Genomic DNA, 19862 nt, shown 5'->3' on the forward strand with positions numbered 1-19862 from the left:
TGGATAGAGATGTTAGTAATAAGTATCTAGATGATAAATGTTGTAGAATCGCCGATGATTTAGTACCAAGGTTAAGTGATATCCCTTATTCATGAAATAAATATATCAAAATTAATTATTAATATTATAATTTAAAGCAAATTGATAATATAAAATATAATGTATTTAGTTCATATCATCATGGAAAATGACACAAACAGAGTACATGTTACGTTATGACATAGCAGAAATTCTTATTGTTAGACCCTAAGGTCGCTATGAAAGAACCCTAGAGGGAGGGGGGGGGTGAATAAGGTTTATGCTAATCTAATCCGATTTAAATACCAATTAAAACTTACTAACAAATATATCCTAGCAAGTATGATATGCTACAAGATATGTGCAAGGATATATAATATAAACAAGGGTAAACAAAATTAACATGCAATAAGGCGATATAACAATATGCAAGAATAAATGCGCCAATGCCAAACTCAAACACAAGGAAATGATCACGGAGTTCAGACCTTCCGTCCTACGTCTCCGCTCCCCACTCCCGGGGAGAATCCACTACACAACCCGGTTTGGAAGCCGGAACTTCTCTACACACTCGGTTTTCTAGCTAACCGAAAACTCTACACACTCGGTTATCAAGTCAACTGACAACTCTCACAAATCCTCACAATGTACATACAAAAGCTACAACCTCAAGTGTTGGTCCTCACGTATCGAATCCCTCAAGTGCTCGGAATTATCACCTCTCACTAGGCCACCGACGCCACTCCTCTCGGTATCGACTCCGTCCTCACCACACACTCCTCTCGGTGTACAAGTGTATTACAAAGTGAACTTCACAAATTAAGCACAATAAATGATTGTTCTCTAAACAAGGTGAGAACTCAATTAGGCATAACTCTAAATCACAAACCCCACAACCCAAAATATATTATGAATGTAAATACTATAAGCTCAATAGGTTGTGTGTGAATAAAGAGATTCAATAAAACAATTTAACTAAACTCAATATAAATCTAGCTTATGGAAATTAGAAACAAAATAATAAATAGCTAGAATGAGTGTAGGAAAACTTCTCTATAGATCAAGAGAGAGAGAGAGAGAAATGAGTTGAAGCTCAAACACCAAAGGATGATCTCTTCTTCTTCTTGTGAAATTCTCTTCACAAACAAAACTCTTAAACATTCTTTTAAACAAACTAAAACAAACTTTAAACCCTTGTTAAACTTGTTTAAAATATTCTCTTAGTTAAACTAAAAAATGAGAGCAAAGGGGGTTTATATAGCCACCCAAAACCTCAGCCAAAAACCCCAAAGGAAAAGATCAAAAAGCCCAAGAATCAGAAATCTGATTCTGTACAAATATAGCCGTTACAGTGTTATGGGTCGACTCATCACTGTTCATGAGTCGACTCATAACTAGCTGTTACAGGCTAAAAACAACTTATGGGCCGACTCATAAAATTCATGAGTCGACTCATCATGCATGGGTCGACTCATGAAGTCATGGGTCGGCTCAGCAGAAACAAAACACACTTTGCAGCACAGTTTGTGAGTCGACTTATGACAGACATGAGTCGACTCAACCTGTCTGGATCGACTTATGATGTTTATGAGTCGACTCTTCAAAAACAAAATGTAAACTACACAACAGTTTATGAGTCGACTCAACACTGTTCATGAGTCGACTCAAGACATGCACACAATCTGTTTTAAACAGAAATCTGATTTTCAAACCTCTTTTAAAAATAGCAAATAAAATCAGGAAAATGTAAAACTTTAGGAAATGATTGTAGACATGATAATAAACATGCTATAAAATCTGGTTTTCAAAAAGGACTTCCTAAATGTAAAATATCATCATTTTGTAAGGAGGTCCAAAACATAGAAATGTAAACATATGAATTTCGACATTTTGCCTAAACCATATTTTAAAACTTTACAAAATGATTTTATAGACTTGAAGAAAGATGTAAACTATTGTTATGAAGTCTATAAACAATGAATATAGTATTTTATCAAAATACACATATAATGCACTAAAACATGATTTCATTGAACTAAATAAAATTGATATTGATGAAATCATATATATGCATATAAGTATGAAACAAAAATATTTTTCTAATTATATTAAATTGTTTCATATTAAAACTTGAAAACTATCAAACCAAAACATATATGTATATATATAACTATATATATACAAAACCAAAACGTGTATGTGTGTATATGATTGAGCTTAAAGTACTAACACACATAATATAAACTCCTAAACTAAATTACCCAAGCTTGATGAAGGTCTTAAATGAGCTCAACTTGGTACACTTGCGGATGAAGCTTGAACTTGGATGTTCAACTTGAATTTGCATAGCTTCAACCACTATTCCACCAACCTCCATTTGATATGATCGTTATGACGCAATCCATCCATCCTCCAACTTGTTGTTTGCCTAGAATAAATACAACACATAAATACTAGACAAACAACATTAGATGTAAATTGTTTGTAAATCATCATCAAAACAAGAAGGCCAACACTTATTGGATGCACAACAGAAAAATTCATTGTAGAGAAAAAGAGGTAGCTCTTAACATTATTTAAGTAATAAACTAAAAGCAAATTTTTTTTTTATATATATGAAATTAACATTTATTCATATTGAAATAGGAAAAAATCAAAGTCTGTATTGTCAGAAGTTTGTGTTGAACATAAGAAATATATTCAACTTCTTTGTGAATTTAGACGAGAAGACAAAAGATGAATGAGCCCAAGGAAAGATAACATGCTCCAGTCTCATATCACAATCGATGTAGACGATGAAGACACTACTCTAGAGTTACCTAGGAAAAAGGTAAAGATGAAGAATGATTGATCTCGACTCAATAAAAAATAAGATAGAAGCAACAAAAGATAATGTTTTGTGAATTGTTATAGAATAGTTTTATTTTTTTTTAGTAAAATTAGGAATCTTTAGAAGGGATTTTCATAAACTATTTTTAGTGCTTTCATATGCATATGTTGATGTTTTTATCATATAAAAGTGTGCTAGAGTTAGCATTAATCTTCAGTTTATGATTTTTTATTAACTATTTTCTATCATTTTAGCCCACTTTAAATCAATCATCTTGGCTCATTGGCTTTATTATTCATCTTCCTTTTATAATGTTATTTTTTCAAGTGTTTTCACTTTCATAACACTATACTTTCTCAGGTCAAGCTCGGTTTCATGTCGATCCAAATGAATAAAAATTTAAATTGGCTTTAGATTATATTTATCTCTTGACAATTCAACTATCAACATAAAAATTTAAACTGTGTGTAGCCTATTCAAACAAACATCAAATAAATAAATAATTAAAGTGTGAACAAATTTTAGTAAGAAAATAAACTAAAAATACTTAATAAAAGTGAGCAAAAATTATCAAAGAACAATCGATGAACAAATTTTAGTAAGAACATAAAAAAAAAACCCGAATCACAGTATTTAACCACGTGCAATCAGGTGCATTGCACATGCATAAAATTTAGTAGTAATAATACTAGCAATGCTATAATATAGTCACTCCTTTTTATTAAATCCACCCACATCATCACTCTTAAAGCTGCACTAATGTATTTTAAGAAAAGGGTACACGAATATCAAATACTAGTTTAAGGCCCATGCGATGCACAGATTTGTTTAATATATAAAAATTAATTGTAACAAAAGAATGTAAAGTAAAACAGTAATAATATATAAGTAGTCAGAAATAATACAACCTAAGTTGCATATATAGTTTGGAAAATTAGAAAGTTTGGAAAACTTGAATCGGTTTAAGATCATATATAGTTTGAAAAATGTAATTGTATAAAAACGGTATTCAGAAATATGGTGGGAGTTATTTTATTATTTAGAAGGTAGAAAAAATTCAAAATTAAAGTAAAATGTCAAAAAAGTACCAAAAATGGGTAAACTTTAAAAAAATGAAAAAAATTGAAAGGTTTGGAAAAAATGTGAACATATGGGAAAATAATATTTGAACATTTTGTGTGAGTCATATCAATATTTAAACCGTTATAACTTTCCAACAAACTTGGTAAAATAAAAGTGTAATGTCGAAAAACAAAGAAAATATAATATCTATCATATAAGGGGTGTATGACGTCTACCTGATGAAAATATGAGACAATGTAATACCAAAATCAAATAAAGTCAGTGTAAGAAAATTGTATATGATTGCAATTTAAGAACATCATCAAACCATAAGACTACGACATAAGAAGTACTCAATTAGTTAAATAAAATGTAACTTTCACATACTCTATATAAACATAAGAAAGAACAAAAATATTGAAGTGAAATGCATTGCCATTGGAGAAAAATAACAAAACATAATATAAGAGAAATACATTCTAGTAAGATTATATTGAGTTCATCACTTACCAATAGTAAAGATAAACAAAGAAACAAACATATCTGAAACAAAAAAAAATATAATTATATAGAAAGAAAAGAAAAATACACTTGTATTCAATAAGATACATGAATTGAAAAATAAAATTTTAGTTTGTCAAACATGCACACAAGCAGGCACCACTACATTCATATATATTACAAGACACGCTCAGATAGAGCTAACAAATTTATCCAAAACTTAAAATCACATTAGAATAATTTCGTGCTATGAATTAGTCGAAAGGGGAAAATTTTACAGTGTGAGGTGGGTGAAATAATTAGAGGTGAAGAAATAAAAAGGGGTGAGAAGGTGGGTGAAAGGAGATGTGGGTGAAAGACTAATATGGGTATGTGTCATTTTTGCCATGTGTTATTTTTGTTGGGTGGCGTTTTCAAGGGTATGTGTTATTTTTGCCGAGTGGCGTTTTTAAGGGTAAGAGTTTTTAGTAATAGTATATCGATGTATGCTTGTAAGTTTTCCCCGTTCCCTAACCTCCGCTGTCCGCATCTCTTTTCCCTCCGCTCCTCTCTCATCGTTCGCATCTCCATTTCCTCTCTCCTCTCTCTCCCCGCTCGATCCAACGAGGCGAGGTCTAATTCTCTCAATTTTCGGTCTAGAACTCTGTAAATTTTAGGGTTTTTCTTTTCTTTTCATCATTCTTCGTGTTATTGGTCTGTAATCAGATCCGTATAGGGTTTCTGATCTAATTGGGCTTCTCCTTTTGGATTTTAGGGTTTGAAAGGTTTCGATGGAAGGATTCAACAGGGGAGGCAACAGTGAAGTGTTCTTGCCTAATTATAAGCTTGGCAAGACGCTGGGCATTGGATCTTTTGGCAAGGTGAAGATTGCTGAGCACGTGCTCACTGGGCATAAGGTCGCCATTAAGATCCTCAATCGGCGAAAGATCAAGAACATGGAGATGGAGGAGAAAGGTATATTGAAACTGGGGTTTTTCCAAGTGCCAAAAGCATGCATTTCGATTGGCAAGCTGTTTGAGCTATTGTGCTACTTTTGTTCAATTTCGATTATTTATTTATTTGCTTTCAGTTTGCAGAATTTCTCTTCTAGGAAATAGTTGAGACCACAAACGTGATCCGATAGTAGCTTGAATTATATTGCAATAGAGGCGATTACTTTATATTTAATTTCTCTTCTAGGAAGAGCAGTGTTTTGTTCTCATTATGCAATTGTGCTTTGGGCGTGTGTGTTTCCTCATGTGGCTGCTAACCTACCACTTGTTGTCCCGATATGTATCTGGAGTTGATGCTTTGCCGATTTTAGTTCTGAAACATTCCTTCAAATGAGATGCATTTTATATAACCAGCATTCAAATTGCTCTTCTGGTGACTGAGAGGATATATCTGAAAAATATTTATCTTGACGTGGATAAGTTTCAGCAGTAGGTACAGCATAAATATTATGCCAATTATATTTATTGTGTTGGTGAAGAATGACTTGAAAGCAGCAAAATTAGGAAACCAGTTTGAAACACCATGCCAACAATTTAAGTTTCTTAAGTACTCCAAAAAGCACGACTTTATATGTTATATCCCAAGAAATTCATTTGTATTTTTCTGCAGCATTGCATCTGGTGCTCCCAATTAAACTTGAGTATACACTTTTTCTTATAACTAGCAGACTAGTTCAACCAGCTGCACAAAGGAAATAAGGAATAAGCTTATTCAGGAGAACTTGTTTGGTAGAGAAACTTCAAAAGGAAGTTTTGGTTGTTAAGGGACAGCTTTTGAGGAAGAATATCCAAGTAGAGGGCAAGAATCAAGATGGAAAAATTTCTTCCTGGTTGCAGCGGTGTAATTTTTGAGCTATCTGTGTATTTTTAATGCATTCGAATTAAATTATCTTCAGTTCAGTAGCTCAGGCTAACTAGGAGTCTGGTTGGTATTTAAGAAATATTGTGGCAACATGAGGCTTATCAAAAAGATTAGAATCTTCTACTATTGAGTTGATTATCTATGCCCTTATGGACAACCAAATAATTGTTAGCTCTTAATGGAGTATGGGTGTCATCTCTAAGTGATGTAAAAAAGTTCCCCAATCAATTTCAGTTTCTTGTGGCAATGATGATGTTGATATTTCTTCCTTTATTATTGTATGGTTAAATGGTACATTTGGGAGACTTGTTTTCTCCCATTTCTTTTTTCTTCTATTGCTCTGTTTCTATTTTACTCTCTGCATATTGTTTGGCATTCAAGTCATCATGGCTGACTACATTTAGACCAACAAATGAGTGTGCTTGTTTTTATATGATACTATGAATCAGTGGAAGAGCTGATATAATCAACGAAATAAGTAGCAATTGGGTAGCAATGTAAAGATCACGTCATAAGAAAGTTATTAAAAAACATCATTATAAACTTTCACTAAAATAATTAAAGGAAGTACTAAAACTACATTAAGCATAAAAATTTGTAAACTAATATTTTTTACAATATTTATAGCTGAAATTTATTTTTTGTTATTATTTCTTTCTACATTAAAAGTATGTGAAAATTTGAAACTTCAGATAGTTCAAAATGGTTAAATATATACGCTAACTTTGCAACATTTGCTCAAAAAAATATATTAGGCCCTATAAAGCAATAAAAAAGTTGAGTCGGGCACCTGCCTTACCTCAAACAAGACTAACTCCTCCCTTTAGGGGAATTGCCATATATGTAGCATGATCTTTCTGATATAAGTTTATTTGTGTTGCAGTGAGACGAGAGATAAAAATTTTAAGATTATTCATGCATCCTCATATTATTCGCCTGTATGAGGTCATCGAGACGCAAACAGACATCTATGTGGTGATGGAGTACGTGAAATCAGGTGAGCTGTTTGACTACATCGTGGAGAAGGGTAGACTACAAGAGGATGAAGCTCGACGGTTTTTCCAGCAGGAAAGTATATAAAATTTTAATATGTTATTTCTGCTAAAATTTCCTTCATAGCTATAATAGCCGATTCTCACCTGGAAAAAAGAAGAAGAAAAGAAAACAAAAAGGCTTTAAAATTTTACCCGGCTTAGAGGCTTGCAGACCCTTTAGCCTTCTGTTTTGGTTCATTTTAGATGATTCAGTTCTTTCATTTTTGTTTTTTTTGAAGGAAAGATTTGATTAGTAGCGTTTGTTGCTTTTGCTTCACAGGTCTTTATGGAGAATCCTTTTCTTTGTTAACTCATACCTCTTTTGCTTCACAAGTTCTGGTTTGCTAAGACATTTATTAACTTGAAATAACGATTTGATTTGTTGCCAACTTTTGGAAGTTTATTTTGTTGTTTTCTGCAAAGAGAAAGTGCTGCCGAATCCGGTTTTCCCTATTTCATATGTTCTTTCTTACTAATCAAATCACCGAAAAATCTTTTTTTCCCTTCAATATATTATTCTCCATGTCGTCCTTAAGTGAAAGCTTACAGAAACTAAATTGTATTATGATATTTAGTGAAAATATATTGCATTTCTCTTGATTTGAAATCAGAAGTCAACTCAATATCGTAGAAACTTCTTCATTCGTTTATTCACTGTTATATGCTCTGATGGAAGCAGATCATCTCTGGTGTTGAATACTGCCATAGAAACATGGTAGTCCATAGGGATCTGAAGCCAGAGAACTTGCTCTTAGATTCGAAATGCAATGTCAAAATTGCTGATTTTGGCCTCAGTAACATCATGAGAGATGGCCATTTTCTGAAGACCAGCTGTGGGAGTCCCAACTATGCTGCTCCTGAGGTGGGGTTTCAATACCTGTGATGCTGTAAAGGTTTGATTGCTATTGTGCATATAAGTGTGTGATGAATGCTGAGTGCAATTTTTTGTTGTGTAGGTTATCTCTGGCAAGTTATATGCTGGACCTGAGGTTGACGTGTGGAGTTGTGGTGTCATCCTCTATGCTTTGCTTTGTGGAACACTTCCGTTTGACGATGAGAACATCCCAAACCTTTTTAAGAAGATAAAGGCAAGAAAATCTCAGGCTATTCTTTCATTCAACGACAAGTCATTTTTTTGCTGGTATTGACACCCTGAGTTAGGATGTTTGGTTTTGTAGGGTGGGATATACACTCTTCCTAGCCATTTATCTGCTCTAGCAAGGGATCTGATACCTAGGATGCTTGTTGTTGACCCTATGAAGCGAATGACCATTCGTGAGATCCGTGAACATCCATGGTTTCAGGCTCGTCTTCCTCGTTATCTGGCTGTGCCTCCACCTGATACAATGCAGCAAGCTAAGAAGGTAAATTGTTCTCAAGCTGCTTAGTTATGATATTTTGTTCAGATCTTAGTTTTTTTTTTATGTGACATAGATGACGGCAATATTTCTCAATCATGTTAGCATTAACATTCATTAAGGACTAACATTGCTATCAGAAGATGATGTACATACTTTTACTGATGTCAATCCTTTTCAGGATTGCTCTTCAACTTCTTCTACTCGTTTTCTATTCATGACCAGTAGAATAGAATTGTAAAGATTACTGTTTACCTATTTTTTTAGAATGATTAATATTATCTAATCAAATATATTCAAATTTATGGTTATGAGACATGGTTTTCTATGCATCAATTTTGTGGTTATGTTAAATCTTTGCTTATGATCTACGCTTGTTTTAGTGTTGTTGCGCTACTGAGTTTATGATCCCCTTGTTTGTCTATCTTATTTCTAGATTGATGAGGAAATCCTTCAGGAGGTAATTAAAATGGGTTTTGAAAAGAACCAGCTGATTGAATCACTTCATAATAGAATTCAAAACGAGGTATTTCCCTGAGTCCTTATGAACTAAAACTTAAAGCAAATTGTTATGGAACCATAACTTTTTTGCTTTGAGGTTGTATAGGGAACTGTTGCATACTATTTGCTTTTGGACAACCGCTTCCGTTCTACTACTGGCTATCTTGGGGCAGAGTTTCAGGAAACCATGGTACACTCTTAGATCTTCAGCTTCTACAGTATAATGTTTACTGTTAGAAGTAATTAGCAGATACTTTATTTGCTCTTAAAAATGTACAAGGATAACATCCATCTGTTTAGGAAACTGGTTTATCTCGGATGAATTCGGGAGATGCTCCAACTTCGGCAATTGCGCATCGTTTGCCAGGATACATGGACCATCAGAATATGGGTACGAGACCACCTTTCCCAGGTGAACGGAAATGGGCACTTGGACTTCAGGTCTTCTGTCTATCTGTATTATGTATCTTGCTCTCTAATACATTTTCCCCATGCTTAAACACGCTTTATTATTATTATTATTATTATTATTATTATTATTTTGAATTTGCAGTCTCGGGCTCATCCTCGTGAAATTATGACTGAGGTCCTTAAAGCTCTTCAGGACTTGAATGTCTGTTGGAAAAAGATAGGACACTACAACATGAAATGCAGATGGTTGCCTGCATGTAATGGTAATTCTAATGGTATGCTCAATAGTCCCATGCATGCGAATCATGGCTTTGGTGATGAATCTACCATCGTTGAAAGTGATGATGCAATTGGAAAGTCAGCTAATGCAGTCAAGTTTGAAGTTCAAGTAAGTTATTTGCTTTCCTTATATATATATATATATATATATACACACACACACACACACACACACACACACACACACACTCATGTGTGCATGTTAGCATGTTAGGCATTGACGAAAAAATGTTGACTGCAATAGCTAAGGAACTCTGACCCTATCTATGTACTGCCCCTACTTTGAAGGAGACATGCATATTAGGCATGTATTCAATACTTGGACACTCTGATACTTGATGCACATGCATGCTAGGCATTGAATGCATGTTAGGCATGCATTCAATACTTGGACACTCTTATTGGCAATGACGAAGAGTGTTGACTGTCGTAGCTAAAGGACTGTGTCGCTATTTTTATAATGCCCCTACTTTGAAGGAAACGTTATCATATCAGGCGCATATTCAATATTTGAACACTCTGATACTGCATGGACATGCATGTTAAGCCTTTTAGGCGACATGCTCAATGCTTGGTGTCTTTGACACTCTGATGCTTGATGCCCATGTCCTAGATTTTCTTTTTGTAGTATGCTAAAAGTTGTGACATAACCCAGATGCATCAAAGGTACATGATAGATCACAGATGCGTGCTAAAAGTTTTAGTAGCCAAGTCTATGAATGTCATGTTCACGATTCTATTTGATCCATAGATGAATTATGCGATGATACGTTTTTTGAAGTATCCTAAAACTTGATGGATGCATGTTAAGTACTGTTTTTCTGAGATATCCTGAAAATTGCAGCTTTGCCTATATGTATCAAAGGCATATGACAGTTGTATTTGACACTAAAATGTTAAAATTCAAGTTTATGAATGCTGGCTTCATCATCAATTTGATCTGCAGATGCATTGCATTTATATTTTCCCCCATATTTCGCAGTGATGAAAATGGTTGTTCAGCTAATTATTAAGTTAGATAACCTGAAAATATTCATATATCCAAGATTCTGAATATTAATACACATCAAAATTTATTTTTGTTGCATCTAGTACATGCAGGCATCCTAATCTTTTACCTCTTCGTATCTGTGACTTCGTTTATCCATTTTAGTGCCATTTTCATTTTTAGCATACATACATAAATACATAAGCACGCGCGCACGCACATACAATTCGTTAAATTACTCGCTATTCTGCATTTATTCAAATGCTGACAATTATGTCTATATATGTGTATTTTTTTAACGAAACAATTATGTCTTGTGTATTAGACAGATATAGATCAATTAGAGTTTATCACATATGGTCTCAATCTTGATGGATTTTTCTGTTTTGTAGCTTTACAAGACTAGGGAGGACAAGTATTTGCTCGATCTTCAGAGGGTCAACGGGCCACAGCTCCTCTTCCTTGACCTCTGTGCTGCTTTCCTTGCTCAGCTTAGGGTCCTATGATGATGCGCTCTGTGGTCTGCTTCTGAGCACCACATTGAGCAGTGAAATATATGAATTTGGATTTTCATACCCTAATGTAAATATAATAACTGGCGCTGTTTTAATTGCCATGTCCTTTTTCTTTTTCACTGTTTTAAAAGCTCTGTTGCTTATCAAGAAGCTGAAGGCAATGGGCTGTCTGCTGATGGCTCCATCGTGATTTCGTGATGGTTTTTGCCATGCAATTTGCTTTCCTCAACTCTTGCTGTAAACTTGTGTTATTCTGATGGGAGTAGCATATACCAAAATTTAAATTTTGAGCCTTTACTAACCCTTTTGTTCCTTCTGTTCCTTTTTTTTTTGGGTTGAAATCAATTAGGCAAATGCAGATTTCTTCAATGGAACAAAAATATGAAGGTTGTAGACAGTTTTTCTTCATAGCTTGAGCAGCTCCAGAGATCTGTTAGTGAGTGCGGGCAGGCGTTCAATTTGAGGGATCTGATATTGCCCTTAGGGCTTGTTTGGATTGAGGGGAATGAGGGTGAAGGGAAGTTAGGGGAACCATTCACCTCCATTCACCTTGTTTGGGAACACTTAGCATTCACCTTGTTTGGGAACACTTAGGAGGTGAAGTTAATTCACCCTAGTTCCCCTTGGTTCACCCCCTAATAGTATAAAATTTGTTACCCTTCAAATTGGGGTGTAACCAAAGGGAAGGGAACTCTCTTCCCTTCCCTTCCTTTCTCCCAGTTTCCCTTAACTTCCCTTCACCCCTTACAAATCCAAACAGGCCCTTAAGCTACTAATATAAGCGAGCTGGGATTTGAATCTCCATCTCATAATTGTTTTACCACAATGGCAAAATAAATGAAGAGCAAAATTTTCAATATATGCGATAGTGTTTGTCTGTGATCAGGATTGACCACCAAGTTAGTATATACTGATGGGCGTGTTGCAGAAATTCCTCTGATCGCGTAACCCCGCAAAGTGTAGGGTGTTCTCTATAATTTCGAAAGTCTAAGGGAAGTTTCTGCAAGTTGATCCAAGGTTCAGGGGGCTTTATACAAACTTCTTTCGGCTAAATACTCATATTGGTATTTTAATTCAACCCCATTTGCCAAGAAGGTATTTTAAATAAAAAAATCGGCGTTAAGGCATTTTAATTGATTAAAATTACCAATTAGGTCCTTTTTCTTGTCGGCGACCACTTTTCCGGCGAGAACTCGTCACGTGCGTGACACGTGATGACTTAATCTGTGTTTTAGCTGATGATGTGGCTCGGTTTGCTGATGTGGCTCGGTTTTAGCTGTTGATGTGGCTTAATCACAATTTAAATCCAAAACGAACCAACCTGAACCCTAAAAATTTCAAAACAAAGATCAAACTTCCACGCATTCACTCCAGATCTCAGATCCAACTCAATTATCTTACCTTTACCGCTAACAGAAGCAGCCAAAACCCCCGATTCCAGGAACTTCTAGAAGAAAACGCCATGGGAATTCGGAGAGAAGAGAGTGAGAAGACGAAGATCACTGCAGACTAGATTGCCGCAGGCGCGGCCATGGATCGATGCAAGAGAAAGAGGTTCTATTTATACGGTAATTTCTCCACTAATTTTTCGCTAATTTTTTTACCAATTTTAGAAATGGGGGATTTTAAAATGCATCGACTCTTATTCTTCATGCCACTGCCACGTCAGAAAACCGGTTGAATTAAAATGCACGTGACGAGTTCTCGCCGGAAAAGTGGTCGCCGACGAGAAAAATGACCTAATTGGTAATTTTAATCAATTAAAATGCCTTAACGCCGATTTTTTTATTTAAAATACCTTCTTGGCAAATGGTGTAGAATTAAAATACCAATATGGGTATTTAGCCAACTTCTTTCGGATCTCATTTATCGGGTCGGGTCTCGGATCCAGATAACACCCAACAAGAAGCTCCCATCCTAGTAACGGCTCTCTCTCAATCCCGAAAAAGGATTGCCAAGTGCATTATCCTCCCTCTTCTCTTTCCTCTCTCCCTTCTCTTCTCCTCCTCCCATTTTCTCTCTCATGGCCTCGACCTCCACGTTCTCTCACCCCCCTCTCCCTTCTCTCACTCCTCGTCTCCTCTCTCCTCGACCTTCACCTCTCTCTCTTCCCCTATCCAATTCCTCTCCTCTCTCATCCCTCCCAATTTCGATTCCCAGCAAAAGATTACGTGCAGTGAGTGCAGATGGACCGACTGCGGGCCCAGATCGGAGGTCGGGAGTCTCGGTCTACAAGCCCAAATCGTATGAAGTTCTATTGTCTGATGCTGCTAGGTCTTTGGTCTTTGCTCTTGATGAAGGGAAAACCAGGCTCGAGATCGAATTCCCGTGAGCTTAATTCCCTTCTCTTGAATTTTTTTTTAAAAAAATTCATTCTTGTGGTTTTGTGAAGACCCATAACCGTTTCTGTTACTTTTTGGCTGGGATTTTTTTACGTGATTCGGACACTTTTATAGTAATATCTCTATGATTATATTAAGTAGTAGATTATAGATTATCAAGTTTCTTGTCAAGTGTAGAATTTATTGGTTTAGGTTATATGGCACAACTTAGAATTTTGTACCCCTTTTCCAAAATAAACGAGCATTGTCAGGGGAGTAATAGTATTTATCGTTAATTATGTGTTATTCTTCAGCCCAGTTGTATGTGAAGAATTTTTTATACTTCAAACTTTTTCTCTGTTTGTGGGTCTTGTGAAGTTAACCAAATGACTCATTTTATTTGCATACAAGAGGACAGAAATAAAGAGTTATGACTAGAGAATGATTTAAAACTTAAGAGGGGAGCATCAAATCTAGTATATGAGGAGACAATAGGTAAAAATGAGTTTATCGGTTTCTAGATTAGCATGGAAAATGCTAGGCAGTTAAAAATTGCCTTAATCTTTGATAAAGCTGCCGGAGGTAAGTATTCAACCATTGGTATACAAGGATTATATGGAGGACACCTTCAAAGGAGCCAGGACATTCAAAATACAAATGAAGATGACAAGATGTGATGATGTCTCCCTATGACATGAGTGAAAGGTTTAATTGCACATAGACCCCTGTACTGGCGCATTCTGCTACTTATAACCCTTAAGTTTGAAATAGGCAGATGAACAACCAGGAAGGGGATGGTGTTTTGGTTCAGTTAGTTGCTGGTCCCACACGCGTCCCATGTGGGTAAATTTTTGCATTCCTATTCAGTCTCCTTCATTACCTTATTGAACGCAACTGCACACATATGCTACACACAAAACCGAACTCTGGCAAGTAAATCTACAATCAAATACATCAATATACACTACACTGGCTGGCACAAATTATTATCAACAAGCACTGCACTAAATAATTACTCAAGCATAAATTCAGAAATTATTTACTTATCTTCAGTTGGTCTGACATTAGTGTCCAACAACGCTCCACAACCATGCCTACAACCTCCATCAGATAAGTGTGGAAATTATGTTCAATATGATTTGCGTTCTGCCACTACCATTTCTCATGCAATAGGAAACATCTGGTTGTTTTCATCTCTCTTGGTAATGTCCCTCTACATTTGTGCTTTATGAGACATCCATCGAGGCAAATTATCGGTCTGCAATAATTTTTGAACCCATCTATTGAAGCTTTCAAGCTAATAAAGATTCTCTCAAAATTTGGTGGACCAGTGGAATGTACCCTATCCACAATCAATTTCACCACACACCCAGGATTAATCTCCAACAGAATAATGTTCTCCAAATTAACCTTGGACGTTGTTGAACTCTTCTCTGTAATGTATATGCTTCCCACCTAAAGGTCATCAATCCAATGCGTCTTTTCAAAAATTTGGCAACTAAGTACCTGTTAATTTTGGGATCGTCTCTAATCAAATCAGTGTACATCCTACTATCGATGGCACTATCCAAGTGCCTTATACTACTGACATGATGACATTTATGACATGCATTGGAGCTTTTTATTTGGAAAACTATCTTGTCTCGTTCCATTGAAACATCCAAGTGCATAGCTGTGCATACATACTACCTGCGGTCGCTCGGCTTGACTCAATGTTATCTTGTAATCATAATCATGGGTGAATGCATCATATCTTAGAGTTTCTCTAAATTCAACTCCACTAGTAAACTCTAGCCAAACACATAAATTAAGTTGATCAACATCTGATTGGAACTGAAGAACTTCAATGAACTTCTTAATATCCAACCGTATGAATAATCTGAACCATCACCTGCACCTACATTATATGGAAAAACATTAATAAAATACATGACTTCATATTAGAAGATGTTAAATAGTGAAAACTTAATAGTAATTTAGATGGTGGAGCATCCTTCCTGCTGTATATTAATTTATGCTGTACATTAAATAATTGCTCAAATATAACTTTATAGTAGATTTTTAGTATCTGTTCCATGCTTTCTTTGTATTTAATTTAAACATTTCTTTGATTGCGAATATTATCATCATGTATTCTGATACTTTGTTTGTTTACCTACTTTCTTGGGGGACCCATATGACGGGGAAAATGTAACCAGACCCTTGCCAAGCAGCATTTCTTCTTACAAGGTATTTATAGTTGCTCTAAGTGTTCCCACTGTAACTTTATTGTGTTAAACTAATAATAGTTAAACAGTTTAGAATGAGGAACGTTAATCAGATATATCAACATAAGAGTGACACATAATATCTAACCAGAATCTCAAGATATGAATGCAGCTAGTTTGACGCAAGAATATTTCTAAAATAAATTAATAATAAAAAAATCAAAGGATGGATCCATAGCTTATGACAGCTGCTCTAAGTTGAAGAATGCTCCTGCTATAACTTTTATTGTGTTAAATTAATAATAGTTAAATAGTTTATAATGAGGCACCTTAATCAGATATATCAACATGCGAGTGACAAATAATATCTAACCAGAAGCTCGAGATATGAATGCAGCCAGTTTGACGTAAGAATATTCCTAAATAAATTAAAAATCAAAGGATGGATTCATAACTCGTGACCTTCTCCATATGTCATATTGATGAAGGGATCTTCAGATGAGTTCATTGATGCCAACATTCAACTTGCCCTTGCTGTTGTCAGAATACTTTATGAAACGAAAGGGACCAGGTCATGCATTGTAAGTTATATTTTCTGAAAGTTATTTTCTGTTTTAACTTTTGTTTTTTATTTATTATTTTAGATATATTTATTTTGCCTCATAGAAGCGAGAGGATTTTTGACTTTTAGTTTACTGTTAACAATCTATTTGTAGTCTCTTAAGAGTTTAAGATGTAATATAATGCTCCTGAACAAACCGCAAGGTCTTTAGTTATGGTATACATTGTGATTACAAGACTATCTTTTCACTACCTCTGGAAAGTGAGTTATTCTAAAATATCAGCTTCCACTAAATAATTTGCGATGGTAACAAATGGAATTTTATGGCCCAATAAAGTTAAATTCAACACTTGCTGATTTTTTCTTAACAAATACGATTGAATAATAATGGTGATGTTCCTTTGAATATTAGAAACAAACAGGAAAGCATATACATCTTGCAGTCTTTTAAGGAATGCATTAATTATATATTCCAAATCTGAATATTTTTTATTATTTATACTTTCTATAGACTAATGAAGTTCGTATGTACATTTTCTCATAGCGATAGTTCTAAAACAAGTCTCAAGAGTTAAACTATCAAATTCAGATCATATAACTCAGCAGGTTTTGTCTCTAGTAGAGCTCTCAATATAATTAGTTTTTGAAAAAGACTCCATGACTGGAACATATGCATACATTTATGCATGCATGCATACATACATACATACATACATACATGAACACATACAGGCATACGTTACATAAGTAGGATTTTCCCCTTAGCTCTTTGATATGATTTAACAAGATCATCAAACTTATGTTAAAACAGGTGTTTCCTGATCAACCGGAAAAGCGCAGGGCTTCAGAGTTGTTCAAGACAGCTATTGATAATGTATGCACTTGTTCTTTTTGTTGCTAAAGGAGTATAACTCTTCCATGACTAATGCTAGGATTTTAAGTTAGTTGATCCATCAATGCTCTTATGTGCCTATGATAAACTTCTCTTGTTCTATCCTGTTATTCATTTTAGATTGGTGCAGTTATTCTTGGTTCCTTGGATGATGTACCGAGTGGAGCGGTTAAAAGCTTCTTCAAGTCCATAAGAAGCACCTTAGATTTTGATTTTGCAGACGATAATGAAGGTTAGCTTACATACTCCCAAGAAATAGATATTGCAAGCATAAGGTAAACATATCCATGTCCTTTTTTTATTTAGTAGATAACATTCACAATGGCATTTGCCTATGCATTATGTTTGTTGTTGAATACTGAGATCAGTCTGAGCAGTAATAAATATGGAGCTTTATTCCAATCTTCCTGCGGTGCTTAAATCAGTGTCTTGGAGCAGGAACATCAGGCTGAGTGGCACGGAGAAATTAATGGTGCATACCTGAGACTGTTGGAATTTAAGCCAATAATAAGCCAATAATAGTGCGGGACAGGTGTATTTTGATAATTTTGCATTAGGGGTCTTTCACTACTTTTACAACTATTAACAGACTGCAATTGAGGATTTTTAAAAGGATAAAATTTGGCCTAATATGCTGCATCAGAATGGGCAATTTTCTTTTATTTTTAATCATTAACAGTAGGATTTGGCTTGTTTCATCACCCACAAACAGATACTACATGTTATTACCTAACCATGCGTTGACTGGTAAAATATTGAAACTATAGTCAAAGTGGGGAAACAAGAGGCATAGACAAAAGGTAGTGGATAGGAAGCCTCACATACAAGAGCAGGGGAAATGCAAAACTATGATAGGTGCCTGACTACGGTACTCACCTCTAGGACTTAGGTTATTGTAACATAATTAACAGGTTTGACAGTAAGATCTTCATCTGCATAAGTGTTTAGTCTTTAGTTTGCCAGGAAGAACATTTGTTTTATAAAAGAAAAAAGTGCAGTTATTCAGTTTTTTCCCTCTTAATTTGAACTTTAAACAGTTTTGAGATAATGGAAGTTTTCATTTTGCATACATTGTGTATCTCTGAATTCCTTCCTATTATGCTCTGAAGAGAGAGAAAGATTCATTTTTGCCACTTATTTTGGTGTTGTGCATGGGTCTTCATAATTTTCTGGAGCAACACAATTTTGCCATATTATGCACAAATTATTTTCTAAAATATCATACGTCAAGCAAAATTCACCATTAATTATGTTACTGCAAGTTAGCAACCGATTACACATAATTATTTTCTGGTTTCTACTTCAGATGTGTACGTTTTTCTTCGATATCTGATGAGTAACATTTTATCTTTATCAATTTAATCTCACATATTTCTGAGCAATTATAATCTTGCTTTTAGGAATAGTTTTATCTAATACATTGTAACTTGTACATTTTTCTCGATTTAGCTGGTAAAAAAATTATTTGTGTAGACTTTATCTCATATGCAACTATTAATTTTTACTTGCCATGGAGTAGTTATGTTTGTACTTTTAACATTACTTTTGGTAATGTTTTTTTTTGCAATTCTTGTGCAGATCGTTGGAAGTCGGATGAGCCTCCATCATTATATGTGTTTATTAACTGTAGTACTCGTGACCTTTCTTCCATAGAGAAATATGTGGTACGTTTTTAGAAATTTAACCATTATAAAGCTCTGAAATGTGACGCTTAAATTTGCTTTAGATATAGGAACTAGGGTTCACATAGAGCTAGAAATTTTATTATACTCATGTTTAATAGATACCATTAAAAATTTCTAAATGGATTATAATAGGAAAAAGTATATTAATTTACAAATATAGTTGACTTTCCTAGAAAATTACAACTAACTACGAGTTTATAGATTTGTAATTGCAAGATTTTATCACGCCTAGTGACCCACATTCATGAAGCAACAGGATGGTGACACATATGCTAAACCTAATTGTACATACCAAGTCATTTTAAACATTTATGGACTTCCACTCATTTCCACACATCACATCCAAACCCTGATATACAGACACAAGAGATAATGAAAAAATACACGGATATATCTGAAGGTCTTTATAAGAAAAAGTTACCCATACGACATAATATCTCAAGGTCAACATGAATCTCCAAAATAAATAAACAGATAGCTAAGAGCGTTTGAGAACCGTTGCGTTTTTGCCGTTTCTGTTTTTTTTTTTAACAAAAACAAAGAAACGCGTTTGGCAACCGAGGCGTTTTTTTGACTTGTCCCTTTACAAAATCTAAAAATTAAACACTTTTCTCAAAACACCAAAAATGTGTTTTGAGATTCCGTTTTTTCATCTAAGCCGCCGCCGCCCGCTCGCCCGTCGCTGCCGGCCCTTTTTTTTAACAAAAACAAAGAAACGCGTTTGGCAACCGAGGCGTTTTTTTGACTTGTCCCTTTACAAAATCTAAAAATTAAACACTTTTCTCAAAACACCAAAAATGTGTTTTGAGATTCCGTTTTTTCATCTAAGCCGCCGCCGCCCGCC

General features: G+C 34.8%; 2 protein-coding genes across 4 annotated transcripts in view; both read left to right on the forward strand.

Annotated features, from left to right (window-relative positions):
* Positions 4894–11652, forward strand: LOC109820761 (SNF1-related protein kinase catalytic subunit alpha KIN10-like). Of its 3 annotated transcripts, none has more exons than XM_020386969.1 (11): positions 4894–5023; positions 5166–5365; positions 7149–7333; positions 7979–8161; positions 8256–8387; positions 8478–8663; positions 9094–9183; positions 9265–9348; positions 9459–9599; positions 9712–9957; positions 11229–11652. In XM_020386969.1, the coding sequence occupies exons 2-11, from the start codon at positions 5182–5184 to the stop codon at positions 11340–11342; spliced, it is 1545 nt and encodes a 514-aa protein (XP_020242558.1). In that variant the 5' UTR covers positions 4894–5023; positions 5166–5181; the 3' UTR covers positions 11343–11652. The 3 variants fall into 3 exon arrangements, with proteins under 3 accessions (XP_020242558.1, XP_020242552.1, XP_020242545.1); XM_020386963.1 differs by having other exon boundaries at positions 4903–5018; positions 11229–11358; XM_020386956.1 differs by having other exon boundaries at positions 4904–5056; positions 11229–11358.
* The window catches only part of LOC109820779 (protein LOW PSII ACCUMULATION 3, chloroplastic), a 17047-nt gene continuing 10461 nt past the window's right edge, over positions 13277–19862 (forward strand). Inside the window, exons 1-6 of the mRNA XM_020386977.1 lie at positions 13277–13679; positions 15871–15901; positions 16368–16460; positions 17253–17315; positions 17454–17565; positions 18912–18997. Of these exons, the coding sequence (XP_020242566.1) occupies positions 13375–13679; positions 15871–15901; positions 16368–16460; positions 17253–17315; positions 17454–17565; positions 18912–18997 (690 nt within the window). The 5' untranslated portion in view covers positions 13277–13374. The remainder of the gene's footprint in view (positions 13680–15870; positions 15902–16367; positions 16461–17252; positions 17316–17453; positions 17566–18911; positions 18998–19862) is intronic.

This window comes from Asparagus officinalis, chromosome 1, assembly GCF_001876935.1.
Source record: "Asparagus officinalis chromosome 1, Aspof.V1, whole genome shotgun sequence".
In the NCBI taxonomy this organism is placed as follows: domain Eukaryota; kingdom Viridiplantae; phylum Streptophyta; class Magnoliopsida; order Asparagales; family Asparagaceae; genus Asparagus; species Asparagus officinalis.

Bases quoted from the DNA above. Each gene is read 5' to 3' on its own strand.
- LOC109820761 (XM_020386969.1), top strand. From the start codon at position 5,182: ATGGAAGGATTCAACAGGGGAGGCAACAGTGAAGTGTTCTTGCCTAAT. The intron at 8,664-9,093 runs GTAAATTGTTCT...TCTTATTTCTAG, and splicing joins CAATGCAGCAAGCTAAGAAG to ATTGATGAGGAAATCCTTCA. The intron at 9,958-11,228 runs GTAAGTTATTTG...TCTGTTTTGTAG, and splicing joins CAGTCAAGTTTGAAGTTCAA to CTTTACAAGACTAGGGAGGA.